Raw genomic sequence first — 17,108 nt, forward strand, 5'->3', positions numbered from 1 at the left:
ATTGTAAGGAACAAACACTACAGGCCAAGTACTGTATGAAGTGCTCATGATTTTGTAAGGATTAAATCCATCAGATGCTAACCCAAGCCTCACACTCCGAGGATCACTTGCAAAGCTTGGAAATTACTGTCAAATGATTTTCATGCTAAAGAATCCGTAGGATCCCTTAATAATCCATCATCAGTTCGTTGATCATGATGCCACGTTATAGACTCGGCTGTCTTTGACGACATAAAAAGCCTTTGAAGCCTTGGTATTAGCAGAAAATATCGGAAAATCTTGTTTGGCTTCCTTCTTGAATGTGCCTCATATTCATCTTCATTAACATCTTCTATATTTCTATTCATCCAACGAGATTTACCGTAAACATGACAAGACTGTTGGTTTTTTCGATCACCCCAATACAACATGCAATCATTTGGGCAACTATGAATTTTGTTGTACCCAAGGCCCAAACCTTTTATCAGTTTCTTCATATCTTTGCATGAATGAGGGATTTTGGCAAAGGGAAATGTATCTCTCAAAAACTCAAACAGTATTGTCAAGGAATTTTCAGTCCACCCTCCCAAACATTTTAAGTGAAAAAGATGAATGCAGAAGGACATTTTTGAAAATTTTGATCCCTCATAAAGTTCTTTATTCATGTCACTAAGTAATGTGTAGAACTTCGCCGCTTCTTCATTTGGCTGTTCATCTGGTACACTTCTTCCCGTTTCGGTGAAAGCATTTCCACCGAAATTACAATCATCGGATGCAACCAAGTTAGGTGGAAATGATTGCAAACCATGACTGCGCATATTAAATGCATCCCGCAACATACCTTCCATGTCATATTCTCTAGTAGACTGATGGTAAGCACTATGAGGATAACCCAGATTAATCGTTGAAGAGGTTTTACTAGGTGTACACTCTCCATGGAAAATCTATTTTTTATACCCCCGTATAAAGCCATCAACAATTAGATGTTCGTAGACAACTTCACGATAATGCCAATTGATATTGCCACACTTCTTGCACGGGCAAAGAAACATATTCTCTTGGCTTGCATTTTGAAATGCAAAATTTAGAAAAGTTTGTACTCCATTTCGATAGTCGTTGCTTACCCTTGACAAATTCATCCAAGTCCCATCCATTTCGTTGTTGCTGAAGTCTAAAGTTGACAATAAATTACACGGGTAAGTTGTTTATTTATAAGTATAATTAAGTTATATAAGTTATGTAAGTTATGATATGATATATATTTATGTATTATGTAAGTTATATAAATTATGTAAGTTATGAAATTTGATCTTTAAATTATGTAAGTTATGTATTATGTAAATTATGTGAGTTGCTGGTGAACTTGCATGTGATTGAACTTGCATGTAAATTATGTAAACTATTTTCAAAAGCAAAAAATTTAAAAATATTTTGAAAACAAAATAATCCTGCTCCAAACAGAGCCAGCAATTAAATCTATACAAAATTGCAGCCCCAAAATATTAATTTTTCCAAAATCATCATGATAAAACTATTATTGATTAGAATTTTGAACTAAAACGTACCTTAACAATTTCAACAACCTGGCCTGCTCCACTCTAACCAGCAAACAGAGGCTGGAGTCAAAAAAAGTAGTATTTCTTAAGTAATTTAAAGCGAAAATGCGTAGAAATAAGGAAAAAAATTTAGCAACGAAACATGTACCTAAAACAGATGTCAATGGTTGTGGTGTATTTAGTTACACCAAATATTAATTTAGGTACTCGATAGTACCTAGAACTAATGTAAAATTATAAGAGTAGCACCAAATATTATTTCAGTTGAAGCAAATATAAAAAAAAAATTATCAATATTAGTACCAAATATTAATTTGAAGATTAAATGGCAGCTTCAGTTGAACCAATAGTTGTAGGAGGAGCAGGAAGCAATGACTGAAATACAAACAACATTAATTCACTAATACTTTAATTTATAAATAAAAATAAAAAAATAAATATAAATATCAGACAATATTAATTCACTAATACTTTTTAGAAAAAGAACTTACAGTATGACAGATAACAAGAAACTACATGGCAGAAAATTGGAGAAGCATCAGAAGGCTGCCGACGAAATATACTCTTTTACATTCACTCAAAGACATTCCAAACAAGAAGAATTCATAGATAACTGACGGACAGAAGCTAGGCAGATGAAATGGAGAACACACATGGAACTATATATCCTAAAAGTCAAAACACAAGGAATCAAATCAAACAATAAGATGCTCGGTCACCTTTCAATTGAGTGTCTTTGATGACAAAGAAACAACTAGGTAATTTTGTTAATAGAGACGGATATTTTCCAACCAATAGAATAGCAAATAAGCACACTAATGAAAAGATCAAAGAAAAATCCAGGCTTATGTTTTAAAATGAAGAGATACCAGCTGAGTAACTTCATCAACAGAGACTATTTCTTCTATAAGTTTGGACATATTTGTTGAAAGTTGTATTCTATTCTTTATAAAAATGCTCTAACCAACATCAGATGACCGATTTTAAAACAAAGACGCCTCTTTACATTCACCCTAAGACATTCCAAACTATAATAATAAATAGATTACTGATTGAAGCTAGGCAGTTGAAACAGAAGACAAATAATAGCCATACCTAAAAATCAAAACATAAGGAGTAAAACAGTAAGATGTTCGATCACCATAGATATGTTCAGATTCCAGAAAACAATGATGAACTAAAAAGAGGAAAACAAATTTGTACCCAAATTACACGTTTAGTGTTGTAGAGAATATTTCAACTGGTTCCAAAATTTGAGCAACATAAGTAATTGACAGCATAGAGGCAATGATTTCGGGGAAGTTCACAGAAAGCGAGATGAGAGAAAAGGGAAAAGAGTTAGGGATTTCGGGGATGGGGAACTGATTTTGGGAAAAAAAGTATGGGGAAAAAATGGATTTGGGGAAAATGTTAGGGATTTCGGGTTTGGGGAATTAGGGGAGGATTTAGGGAAAAAAAGGGGTTGTTCTTTATTTTAGGGATTTAAGGAAAGAAAGAATCTGAAATGGGGGAAATGACTTAGCGAAAAATTGTAGTGATTTTGGGTATAAGGGGATAAACTTCAGGGGAGAAAAACGACGCCATTCCAAATAAGAGTAAATGACCATTTGTGGCGTTTTCATCAAAACGCCGCTAAAGGATACCAATTGCGGCGTTTTTAAAGAAGCGACGCTAATACCCAACATGCAATCACTGAAAACGATGACGTTTAGAACAATTAAAAGCGCCGCTAAATGAGACCTATTGCGGCGTTTTCGTCAAAGTGCCACTAATACGACAAATATTGCCACGAAAAACGACGACGTTTGAGACGACTAATTTGCGACGTTTTAAACAGAGCGCCGCTATAAGAGACCTTTTGCGGTGTTTTAAGCAAAGCGTCGCTACTGCCACTATTATCTCAACTAGAAACGACGCCATTCTAAATTAAAGTAAATTACTATTTGTGGTGTTTTTATAGAAACACCGCTAATGCCACTAATATTTCCACAGAAAACGATGTTGTTTTTTATTAATGTATAATTACATTTTGTGGCGTTTGTCTAAAAACGCTGCTATTGCCTGTCATTTGCGGTGCCTTTGATACTAAAAAAAATTAAAAATTGATCAAAATTTAAAACTATTTATGATTTCTTTTAAATTATATCTAAATAATGTTAGTGTGACGAATGTTAGTGCAGTACAAAATATATATTTTATATACTTATATTAGGTGTAGTACAAAATGGCAAGAATCTCAGTAAATTCCAAATATTGCTTCAGTCTTCAACAATATACCTTAAACTTTAAACCTCAAACCATAAACTTACACTCTAAACCCTAACTATAGTTGAAACTTTAATTTTGATTTAATATACATTTAAAAAAATCAATATATTTTTATATTGAATAAATATAAATATTATGTACTCAATATATAAATTAATTAAATAAAAAAATGATGTTAATTATATCAATATTTGTGTTAATATTTTACAAGATCTAGATCAAATTACAGTTCATGTACACAATTACACACTAAACCACTTTTCATGTATGCTTTTGGGATTTAACCCATTTTGATTTATATTCTTTTAAAATAATAATTTATATATATTTATCTTATTTATATTTATCTTCTAAATTAAAATTCAAAATTATACTCTAAACTCGAAACCCGAAATCTTAAACCACAAACACCAAACACCAAACACCAAGCCTCAAACTCTAAACCCCAAAACCATACACCGTAGCCCCTAAACCAACCATAAATCCTAGACCATAAAACCCAAACTATAAACTCTAAAAACTGTTAACCCTAAACCATAATCCTAGACATATTTTTGAGAATTCATGTCGCCAATGTTAGTGTAGTACAAAACATATATTTTATATTCTTATATTAAATAATATGGTTATAGTACAAAATGGTATGAATCTCAGTAAAATCCAAATGTTCTTCAGTTCTAATAGTACCCTTTCCTTGAACCCTAAACCTAAACTTTCACCCTAAATAGAATCTTAATATATATTACAAGTTCTAATATATATATTACAAGAGACAAAAGTAATTAAAATAGAATCTTAATGCTTATCAAAACCCTAAAATAAATTAATTTTTTATCATTAATCATAACCCCTAATCTCTAATAGCCTAACCCCTAAAACCATGAACATTAATATTAAGACCCTAATCTCTAAAACAATAAACCCCAAAACCCAATAAACCCATAACGCAAAATAACAAACATTATATTATAAACCCTAAAACTCTAAATTAATCATAGATATTAAACTTAAAATTCATAACCCTAAACCTTAAAATAATATTTTTTTTTGCAACGCTGCTAATGATTGGCATTTTGTGGTGTTTTACAACAAACGCCACTAATTCTCGATATATTGTGACGTTTTACAGAAAACGCCACTAATGCCTCTATAGCTCAACAATAGACATCGTTGTTTTACTCAACACTTTTGTGGCGTTTGTTACATAAGCGCCGCTAATAGTGATATTTTGCTGTGTTTTTTTCACAAGCGACACTATAGCTCTAACCTTTAGCGGCGTTTTTTTTTGTGCCACTAATATACAATTGTTGCGGCGTTTTTTGTCCAAACGCCGTTAAAAACGCCGCTAAAAGTCTGTTTTGCTGTAGTGAAAACTAAGGTTATATACATAAGTAAGACTAAAAAAGTGTTACAAGAGCAAACAATAACTTCTAAACTATTTTTATATTCAATGATATATTGATACTCGTATTGGTGTCTAGTTATTCAAACACATGTATCTTTTTTCTATTTATAAGATTTAGAATCACAATCTTATTTAAAGAGTATCAAATTACTTATCATTCGATGTTGAATTGATAATTTCAGTGAACTTATTATTAAATTCGATTCAATTGTTGTTGTATCTATCTATAGGTTTAAATCGTAACTCTACTTGTATTCAAAAAATATATATATAATCATAGAAATTTTATTTATTTATTTTGAATGTTAATGAGGTGTCAAGTATGTTGTGACTGTTTCAATAATATCATGGGATATTTTGTAATGGATAAAATATGGTACAAATTTTAAAACCAAAGTCGAAAAGTTATCGAGTAAGCAATGATAACGTTAATCGTTGCTTGATAATAGTAAAATCCTTGATCAAAGTCAATATCGAACAAAATCAAAGAGAGGGGTAAAATGGAATATGTGTATGAAAGCAAAAAAAAAAGCATGCATCAAAAGAAGCCATTTATGTCTCTTTTTGTATGGATAGAAATGAGAAACTAAGTTTTAAAAAGAGTAATTGGTGCATAATATCTGTTCAAGTTCTTTTTAAGGGTCATCCAAGAATTTAATACCCTTCACCGTAAATATGTCGGATTTGGACATCCTATTCCCTATCTAAAACATCTTTAATGTTGCTTGCAATATTGAAATCATTTTTCCTTGGAACATCTTCTGTGAAGATTGGCGCCAGTACCCTAATTATAGTCAGTTCGGTTGGATGTAATATTTTAGGCTAGTTTTCTAGGTCTGGATTCTATTTGGTTCAAAAAATAAGTTTAAAATTTTGTTTCAAGTTCAATCCAAACTAAACTGCTAAATTTGAATCTAATTTGCCTGCTCATATTAATTTTTTTAAGATTATTTTTATATAAAAATAAATTTAAAAAATATAATACATCAGATACACTAGAAACATTAAAATAAATGTCTCACAATAAATTAAAAATACATTAAAAATGTCTTTATACTTAAATAACATTAAGATAGTTGTAACTAGAGTTGTTTATGGGTCGGGCCGCTCGGCTTGAAATTGAGAGAGTTTAGGCAAAAGTATATGCCCGAAAAATAAACTTGGGCAAAAGAACAAGGCCTGTTTAGAAAATGAGTCGATTCTTGGGTAAGTTTTTTTAGCCTAAGTTTGACTCGGCCCGAATTTTCAATAAAAAAACCATGTTATTTTTGTTGTTGTTTTTCCATATTTTGCTATTATTTTTCCAATTTTTGCCACTATTTTGCTATAGTTTCACTATTATGTTGTTACTATTTTATTGTTAATGCTTGAATATTATATATCACTTATTTTATTATTACTTTTGCTACTATTTTAGAGGTATTTGCTTGTTAAGTTGCACTTATCTAAGCGATTTATAAGTATAAAGATTTTTTTAAACTTATTTTCAATTTGTTGGAAACATTTATTTTAATATTTTTAGTGTATTTAGTGTATTATATTTTTAAAATTTTTATATAAAAATTAAAAATTAAAAAATTAATACAGGTTGGGCCCAATTTTAGCATTTTTATCGTAATCAGGCTTGGGCAAAATTTTAGACCCATTTTCTGGCCGAGACTGGCTCGAGCTTGCAATTTTGTTAAGCCCCAGCCCATGAACAACTCTAGTTGCAACTTAGCAAGCAAATGTCTCTAAAATGTAACAAAATTAAAAATAAAAGTTATTCAATATTCAAACAATAACAACAAAATAAGTAGCAATATAATAATGAAATGATAGTAAAATAACAGCAAAATGGTAGCAAAACAGCTAATTTGAGCCGGGGGGAAAATCCTTCTCGAGGCTCAACCAATTTTCTGAACAGGTCTTATTTTTGTTCAACTCATTTTTTAAGCATATACTTTTATCCAAACTCTCTCACATTTTGAATTGACCTTCAAGTATGAACGAGTAATTGGATCCGGGAGCAAAATAACAATATAATCAATAATATTTGTGAGCAAAAAAATATAATAAATAAACATATATCCAATATTTGAAGTTTGTAAAATTGTTTTAATTCTTTTATTGTTATAATTATTCTGAAATATATATTTAAGATTTATGTCCTATACATATATATAATCATCTAAAAAAATCCAATAATACGGGGCGAAATAAGGGTTGTTAGCACCTAAAATGAAAATTTTTTTATTTAGGCCTTTTAAAATTTTTAAAATTTTAAATTAGTAAACATAAAATTGTACTTTAACCTCCCTTAAAATTGATAAAAATTTAATTTAATACTTTAAAAATTATAAAAATAGAGGCTAATAAAATAATAAAATTATATTTTTATTATTGTAAAAATTAAATTTTAATTTTAACCCTTAAAAGAATTTTCTAACTTTACCTCTAAATAATATCCAAATTTAAAAAATTCGAATAACATAAAACTAATGGAAGAGTTGGTGGTTGTCACGTGGATGGCACATTCCTTTGGTTTATTTAATATTATTATCTCATTTCCACTCTTCCTATCACACGACTTAGTGCTCTCCCATTCACTAATCCATTTTTGGATTCTTTAGAGAGTTCTTGTAATTAATTAAATCACTCTTATTAAATTAGTTAATTTTTTATTATTATTAAAAAAAGTTAAATAATATTAAATTAGTATAAAATTAATATTTACTATTTTAATAGAATTAATAATTTTAAAATTTTGATAGTTTTGTAAATTAATTTTTTTATTTAGAGTTGAATTATAATTGAACAATAATAATTTTTAAGATATTTTTATATAATAAATTTAATTTTATTACAATTTAGATTTATTTGATATTTTATAATAACATCAGGACTAAATTAATTTATTTAATAATAAAAAAATTAATTTAATTTTGTTTCTATAATACAAAGACCTCTCAAGTATTTTAATCGTTTTTAAATAAACACTTGCAATATCGGAACTATATTATAAAAAAAAATTAAGTAAGAAATCAATAAGATTTTTATTAAAATGAAAATTTTGAGATTTTGAAAATTTGTTGTGTTAATTTATGATGTGTTCTTTTTTAAGTTTATTTTATATTTTAATTATTTTTTAAATTTTATATAAAAAATATAAAAAGACGAACAAAATCTTTATGATAATATTTATTTGTTATCTTTTAAAGAGAATGATATGTGAAAACTATTATAAGTATAATGAAAATATTAAAAAAAATTTAAATTGTTTATGTTTAAAATTTTAATAAAAGAATAAAAAGTATTATTGATGTTGGGTATCAATAAAGGAATAGACATGGAGAAGAAAGTGGTGGTACTGATGGAGGTTCTTCACCTTGTTTGGATGGAGAGCCAGAGGAAGTAAGTGAGCAACGAAGTTGAGGTTGAAAAGGAGGCTTGAATGCTTGAGGGTTGATCCCTTCTTCATCGCGCTGTGAGGTATTTATAGAGGAGGTTTCATGTTTGGTGGTGTTAACATCGTGCATCTTGCTATCATGCTATCATTATAGGATGCATGAGAAAGATGCATTTGATAAGATGAATTTTGTTATTCTTTCTAAACCATGATGCAAAGTGGTTAAGCTCACATGAGATTTGATGACTTAAAAGTCAAATTCTAAATAGAATAGTGAGTGAGAGCGAAAACCTTTCGTAGAAAGTGAGTGGCTAGCTCACAGAGATAGTTAACCAAGACCCTTGCAGACAAAACAAGAAGTTAGTTTGAATCAGGCCTCTTGAGCCATAAGCTTCCCGATGAGTAGCCGGTTGGCATTGAGTGGAGAAATGTTCCTTAGGTATCATTTTGTGCCGCTACGTGTTTAAAACCGAAAGGATTATAACAAGTATATATAAGAAATATTAAATAAGAAAACATGTCTTTTTTTATTAAAAATATGAATTTTCTTATACAAACTTAGATTAATCATTTACAAATATATATATATATACATATATGGGGAAATTATTTGGTACATTGCCTCCACAAGCAAAATCAACAAATTGACAAGTGTTATAATAAGACATTAAAAAATGAATATTTAAAAAAATACATTTCAATTTTTTAAAATTATTTGTGAAATAAAAAAAATATATTATCAGTATACTAATTACTTTAGCATAAATATATATATATATTCAACAAGACAGACATATTTCAAGTTATAACAGACATGGAACACCAATAATTGGTTTTGTTATGATTATATACGCCAAATGAAATGCAAATATACCTCACTTAGATATATATAACTATATTTACATGCAAATAAAATTAAAATTACTAATTAGATTCAAATACTTAATTTAACGAAGATTACATTTTATTTTCTAAATGTAACTATAAAAATTAATTAAGATAATATGATGTAAAAATTAATTTAGAATAAAGAAAAATATTTAGTATATGGAGTTTTTAAATTCCCACAACATAAAGAGGTTAACAAGTATAAAGGTATAATATAATATTAAAAGAATAATTTAAAAAAAGAAAAAATATATAGTAATTTTGTAAGACTATTTTTGAAATAAAAAAAAAAGTAAAATATACCAACGGTGACTTAACTTTGATTAAAATAACACAACAGTTATTAAATTTTAAAAAATTATAATTTAGTCATTAAATTTTACAAAAATAATAAAATATTCACTAATATTATTAAAAAATGACAAATTAATTATTCATTAATATTTTTTATTACAAGCTGACGAGATAGATGACGTGACTCGTTAAGTGATTGACATGACCAGTAACTTACCACAGGACAATTTTTTGGGGGAAGGGATGAGCAGAGAAAAAAAAAAAAGGGTGGGAAGATTGAAATTTGGGAAAAGGGTTCTTGAAGAGCTTTTCAAGCTTTGAAAACATCATCCATGCCTGCAATGGTCATCTTTCATCTTCTGCTTTTGTTTCTATTGAGGGTTGCCTCAAGTTCTTGCTCTCTCGTTGTTCTTATTCTTCTTCCCCTGCTGCTACTGCCTATTGAAATTGAGATGAGGAAAGGGAGGAGCTTAGCTCCTTGCAGCAGTGGAGGAGAAGGTGTCCTTTTGAGGTGGTGGGTCGTTGTTGTTTTGAGAAGTGGCACGAGTAAGGAAAAGTAAAGGGTTTCTTTATTTGGGGAGAGGGGATTTGAGGGCAGGAAATGAAGAAGATGGCAGAAAAATGGACGGCAGGGGCGATTTGGACATGGGTTTAGAGCGGAAATGAAGGGAAACGTCGAAATTAAGTGAGAAAGAAGTGGTGGTGGTGGCAACAGTAAAGGAGCAGTGGAGGGCTAAACTCTCCCTTGTTTGAATGCCAAGAAAATCAATAGAGAAAATGAAAGAGATAAATCAATAGTATCTCCATTTCTTCTCTTCTGCTTCTACCAGCAGCTAGAGTTCTTAAGTTGGTTTCCACGGTGGCTCCAATGTGGCTAGTTAACGTGTCACATCAGAAAATGATTATTAGTAGTTAATTTATTGTTTTTAAAAAATTTAATGACAATTTTATTATTTTAATTAAAATTGAGTAACTATTAAAGTTTACCCTAAAAAATTCACTACCAATACCAACCCTTAAAATAATCAAAATCTTGTACTAATAAATTCATAATGGATGCTAAACGGCGGATATTTTAATCAAAATAAAACTTGGACCGCTTAATTCCAATTTAAACTCAAAACAATACATAATGACAACGCTCCCTGGCTACTAAGACCATTCGTTTGAGCACGTGAACGAAAACAGTAAGGAATAAATGCAGAACAGGGTCACAGAGATGATGATATATGGTCCTCCACCTTCAGTATTTAAAATCTGAAATTTGAATTAAGAATTTCAATGCTACAGTAAATAAACCCACAGGAATGGTGAAAGCTGAAACAAACCCTGAATAATAAAAAAATTAACCTCTTCTCTCATTTGCTGATAAAAACCAACCAGGTTTATCATATGTGCCCTTTTCTTTCTCACTCAATTTTGTTCTCCCCAGATCCAAAGGGCCTCAAAGGATCCCCAGATATGATTAATATACACATTCAGATTTTCAGACTATACTAGGGGGATCCCCCACCCAATTACATACTGCACGAGGCCAGCGCGTTCTTATGCAGTCCACCAACGGTGCATGTTGAGAAGGTTCGGGTTTAGCCACTTCTGTGTCTTTACCACTTGGTTGTGTCCCTGCAGAACCAGATGGAAGAACTGCTACGTCTGCCATGAATTCCTCTGGTGTCCACCTTGGAGGTACTGAAACCCTCAATTTTGTCAGCCTCGGTCTTTGCATCGGAGTCTCACCTCCGGAACTAAATTGGCTGCCATTCAAATCTGATTTTGCTATCCCGTTAAAATGGTAGAGATCGAATATCTTTTGACCCATCTGTCCAGTTGAATCCTTAAGACCTCCCAAGCTCTTGTCTAAATCCAAGATAACCTGCCAGAATTCGCTCCACACAATGAAGCCTGAGCCGCAAAGGCTATCAAGTTTTTCAGATGGAAGTCTGATATTCGTCTCTCTGAGGACTTGATGGAAACCTTCAACGCTAATGAACCCACCACCTCCACTCTGATCTTGGGCATCAAAAGCTTTCCGGATATGTGATTCTCTTTCTTCCAGTTCATTCTCATCTTGAACAGCTGTATCTAGAGCAAATAATACTGTATAATGTGACTCACTCCCGACAACCCATATCGGCCATTTTGGGCATTTTAGATTTTGGCCAACCTTACAGAAATTAAGGGATTCTAGAAGAGTGAGGAATCCGACTTCCACATTTGTAGATACACCCTTCAAAAACATGCCACCTCCTAAATCCATCCTTCCGTCAAATACATTCGGAACAGCTTGCCCACAGAGCAATAGGTTCACAATTTCCTGAAATTATTTTGTACAAATGCAATTATAAAGCAAAATTCATCAAAAAGTGCAACCTAGAGACTTAATAGTCGAAGCTATGTTTACTTGGACTCACGCTGTGAGTATATGCATCCAACACAGGTATGGTCAGATTTTTCTAAGTTTTACCAAGTATAGGGAGAGTTCTTGAAGCTCATATGAGATATCCCCATACCCATGTGTTGGACGCGAGTGATAGAGACAAATACTTAAGAAAAGAGAAATAGTCAGAACAACATAGAATGACGGTAAGTTCTATCAGTAAATGGATAAGAGCAATTTTATGTACCTGAGAAGCATGCCCAAAAGGTGCAGTTACTAGAGGAAGGCTGGGATCATCCCGGTCAGCTTGAACACAGTCCTAAGATAAAATTAGGATGCATTGATGTAATTATATCCGCATTCAAAGAAAACAATATCAACTACATTAGATATAGCTTGCTCTTAAAATTATTATATAGCTATAAAAAATTGATGCATAAATAAAGACAAAATCTGAGTCTTCAAAACAAACAAACCTACCAATCCTCGAGAAAGTAAGGCAGAGATAAGGAAAAGCAATGCTCCCATGCGACTTTGAAAAACAGGAATAATTGCTTCAAGCCTCTTATAGGCACTTGCTGGGGTTGTGTATGTCTCAACTCTTAAAACTTTATGCAAATCAGAAGCCGATTCAATTGAAAGACCTTCAAGTGCTTGTGCAATGATCTGTAAGATAGAACAAACACTTGTCAGAAAATATGAACGCAGAAAAGAATATAAAAACTAATGTATTAACATAATAACAACATATTCAGGTCAATTGAGATACACTTACAACATCGGTTAGACTGTCTTCAGATTCTTCAACACCATCACCAATAGAACTCAAAGTTGCAATCACAGCTCTTTTATTATTTCCACATAAAAACAATATCTCACCCATACTTTTAACTAAGGCTCTGCAAACATAAACAAGAATTTAAATTGAAATGGATAACAGAATAACAATTAATGAGTTGAAAAGCAGCTGAAACCGGAGCAATGAATATTCCTCTTAAATCAGTTATTCCAGAAATGAAGTAAGCATAATAAAGACCACTACAAGTTCACATCACAAATAATCATGAATATCCATTAAGATGTGTCACAAGATTTAACATTACATAAAATCTTGACATTGATCGATGACCATTCATGAAAATGAGCTAATACCTTGACCAAAACACAGCCCATATGCAAATACAACCCATAGCCCATTAGGCCAAATTTCAAATGTACATGTGCTCAGGCAAACACTATTCGAAAAAGAAATTGTCCGTGCAACCTGACCTCTCAGGTCAAGATCAAAGAACCACACTTTTTCTCTGCTTTTCAAATGGCAAACAAGATATTAGCAACCAGACAAGCAAGCAACTAAGTGGAATTTGAAAGGAAGGAACTCAATAGAAGGAAAAACCAGGACAACTAGGCAGTAAAGTGATTATTGACATGGCAAAAAAATTGTATGTAACAGCCAACAGGAGATCTTTTTTAACATTGTTGGATAGAATGTAGTTAATATTGCTTGAATAGTTCAACTCCATTTTTTAAAAAATAAAACACAGAGCTAGAATAATCTTGGAATGCAATGTGCCTTCTTTGCGTACAATTTAATGCAATAAATCTAATCACCTTGCTTTTGCATTTTCAGTAAAAGCAGCAAAATTATTTGATGCAACATATTGATTTTTGGATAATCTCCTCGGAGTTGAATTCTGAGGTGTACTTTGGGCAGCTTTAACCAAGTCATCCGGACAGAAAGGAAGATGTTTGAGAACAAATGCCTGCATAGACAGACAAATATTATTGTCAGCAATAAGAGAATTGGCTATTATCGTGAGATAAACATCAGGACAAACAGAAATGTCGTGAGGGTATCATAAGATCCGGAGCCAGCTTAGAAGTTATCTGGTGGGGTCAATCTATTTAATAATCTTAATCAGCAATTAATATCCTATGTCATTCGCATAAAAGAAAAGAAAAGTGCAGTACTGGCTAATATACAGTTTAACTCTGAAATTTAGATTCATGTAATTATAGTTAAGTCAGACAATTTTCCATAAAATATTGAAACATCATTCAATATGATCATTACTATATTAATAAACTAGACACTAAAATAAGCTTCCAAGGAAAGAACAAATTTTACTGAGAGAAAAATGTCAATGTAATATATACAACCAAAACTATTACATCTAAAAGATCTGTCAATACCAAAAGATTGGATGATTGATAGAATAAGTGGTGCTAGTACTTCAAAACCAGTAAGTACTATAGAATATATGTCATCTGGAGATAGACTATATTTTAAAAATAATGCTATAACAAATACAAATGATAATTTAGTTTTACCCTCTAATTCTCAAAGTTAAGCTGTTACATAAGAAAACATGTACTTTTTTATGGATTAAGAACTCCAAATGGCATGAAAAGAACAATCGACATTCAAGTTCTGCTCGCTAAAAGAACTCATATAACCAAGAAATTAGGGAATTACTTGTATGGCTGCTAAGACACCACAGGGCCCACCTTCATGCTGCACTAGGATCATAGAAGTTTCTGGATCAGGGCTAAACCTACAGTTGTTTTTTTCATGTATTAGCCCATAAAAAGCAAACATATGAAACTTGCAAAAGATTCTGACCATTGAATTTACCAAGAAAATACAAACCAAAAATGAAGGAAGACAAGAACTAGCATCAGTTTTTAACGAAGAATAAGATATCTACCAACATAATCTGCCAACTATTAATTACCAAGCACGGTTCATAATAATTATACTAGAAAATGATGGAACATATAGAAGAAACGGTTCAATTACAAATCCACCAAAAGCCAGCTCATTTGGCCCGTATGCTTAACCAATCAATATGCAAAAACATAGAGATAAAGCAATTAAACCAAAATTACCCTAAGAATACTATCTATACTTAGTATTGGACAACGAAGAAAATCAGGGAGATCAATCTATCTATACTTAGTATCGGACAACGAAGAAAATCAGGAAGATCGAATTGCAATTATGGGAATAAATTATAAAGTGCACTGCATTAGATGAAAGAAATCATCCCGTACATGAACAATACCTCTAACTCTAGCTCATTTACAAAGCCCACAACTGCGCACCCATCAATTCATTCTCACAAACACACAAACACAAAATAAAAAATAAACAGGAAAAAAAGGGCACCTTCTCAATGAAGAACTACATTTCAAGGACTATTCATAATAATTCTTATACAAGGTTTCATGCCAACGCATTCTTGATTCAGATTCACTTTACATTGCCCTTGCACTTCCTTTTATTGAACCTGACAGTAAGAGACTTCATTCATGAATTATATTCTTCATTCACGAAGAAGCACCTACTAGTCCTAAACTGTTATAAGGCTTTCTCTTATCGAACAACATAAGGAGGGATAGAAGACATAGTTGATCGGTAAGTAGTTTCCACGTGAGATAGTAAACAAAAAATTGTCATTAGCAACTTGATGCTATATAATATACTCAAACTTAGCTGCCAATTTATCCTGTGATCAATATCCTTAACCACAATATTTATTGAAAATTCAACTAAGCAGTGGGTGTTATTTCTTTACATTGCTCCTAGTCTCTCAGCAGTAATAATTTAATTTATATATATATATATATAAAATGCAAAAGAGTAGCCTTTACCTTATACCCTGATTGCTCCACTGAGCAAGTATATCCTTCGAAACATCACTTCCAAAAACCATAAAAAATAACTGATAAGCTTCTTTCTCCGACAATTCATTACCCAATTTCACTTCTTTGGCTTTTATTTCCATCTCTTTGGTTCCTATATCTCCGCCACTATCGCTTTTCAAAGGGGAACCAGAAGACGGAACGCTTTTTGCCGTCGCCAGCATCCGTTTCTCAGCTGCAGCTGCCATTAGTTCACGCTGCAACCGGCGACTCTCTTCCGGTGTCGTCGTCGCTAAGTTCGCTGCTTCTCTCGGCTTGCTCCTCTTCGGCTCTGGCGGCGAGTTTTGCATGCTCATCCGTAGAGCCATTCTAAGATCCTCTTCTTCTTGTTGATCAGCCATCTGATAACCAACGTCGGATCAAACTTTAAAGGAATCTAAAATATCTGGAATAATTGAATCCAAAACAATTGTTTTTCAGATATCTTATGAACTTGATTTCGATTCAGATTCTCTAAATGACAAGAAAAAAATGGATTTTTGGATCTTGAAAAAAGAAACCCTAAAGAAACAAATTAGGGTGTGGAATTTCAGAGGCCAACTGGAGACGAGCTGGATGTTACAAAAAGCAAAGAGGAAATGCCGTTTTAGAAAACACAAGGACGACGGATTTAAAATTCTCGATAGGGTTAAAATAGGAAAGTGACGCAAAAGGTAAAAAATCAGATGTGCTGGCTGTCTCCCCAGTTAACAACTGAAACGGTATCGTTTTGAAATGTGGAGGAAGTTGAATTACCATTACGTCCTTGATTTATTTGTGTCGTACTTTGAAGATGAGCTTAGCAGTTAGTTGGTGGGTGGGTTTAGCAGTTAGAGAGAGGGAGTAAGTTTTGGGCAAAAGTGTAAAGCTCTGGTCTCTCCCTTTTAATGGAAAGCAAAGGCGGTATTGTTTAGAGCTGGATTGCCAGTCAGGGAGGCCCTAGCGTAGTAAATTTGAAATGGAAAAACACTTTATTTTTTTCAATTTTGATATTCAATACTTACAAATTTTAATTTAATTTTTATTAATTTCAAAATTAAGCAATTAATTATAACTAATAAATTAATGTTTTTGATGAATTGTACGTAGATTTAATTAATATAACAATAAATTTTATCAATTTAATCTTAATTTAATAAATTTAACTCAAAATATTTAAAAATTCTATTAATTTAGTCTTGATTTAACAAATTTAACATACAATATTTACATATTTTGTTAAATAAGGACCAATTTAATTAAATGTGTAAACTTTGAAGACTAAATTTG

At 31.5% G+C, this 17,108-nt stretch overlaps 1 protein-coding gene across 1 annotated transcript; it reads right to left on the bottom strand.

The window, feature by feature from the left end:
• Positions 1–10,998: 10,998 nt before the first annotated feature.
• LOC107957525 (ubiquitin carboxyl-terminal hydrolase MINDY-3) lies at positions 10,999–16,510 on the bottom strand. The gene is made up of 7 exons (XM_041112200.1): positions 15,810–16,510; positions 14,632–14,710; positions 13,767–13,918; positions 12,931–13,054; positions 12,636–12,821; positions 12,403–12,474; positions 10,999–12,092 (listed from the first exon to the last, which is right to left on the bottom strand). The coding sequence occupies exons 1-7, from the start codon at positions 16,199–16,201 to the stop codon at positions 11,265–11,267; spliced, it is 1,833 nt and encodes a 610-aa protein (XP_040968134.1). The 5' UTR covers positions 16,202–16,510; the 3' UTR covers positions 10,999–11,264.
• Between the last annotated feature and the right edge of the window lie 598 nt (positions 16,511–17,108).

This window comes from Gossypium hirsutum, chromosome A05 (assembly GCF_007990345.1).
Source record: "Gossypium hirsutum isolate 1008001.06 chromosome A05, Gossypium_hirsutum_v2.1, whole genome shotgun sequence".
Taxonomy (NCBI): domain Eukaryota; kingdom Viridiplantae; phylum Streptophyta; class Magnoliopsida; order Malvales; family Malvaceae; genus Gossypium; species Gossypium hirsutum.

Excerpts from the sequence above, each read along its gene's own strand:
- LOC107957525 (XM_041112200.1), bottom strand. The coding sequence starts at position 16,201 with ATGGCTGATCAACAAGAAGAAGAGGATCTTAGAATGGCTCTACGGATG. Across the intron at positions 12,822-12,930 it reads AAGACAGTCTAACCGATGTT|ATCATTGCACAAGCACTTGA; the intron begins GTAAGTGTATCT and ends TCTATCTTACAG. Across the intron at positions 12,475-12,635 it reads CCTTACTTTCTCGAGGATTG|GACTGTGTTCAAGCTGACCG; the intron begins GTAGGTTTGTTT and ends ATTTTATCTTAG.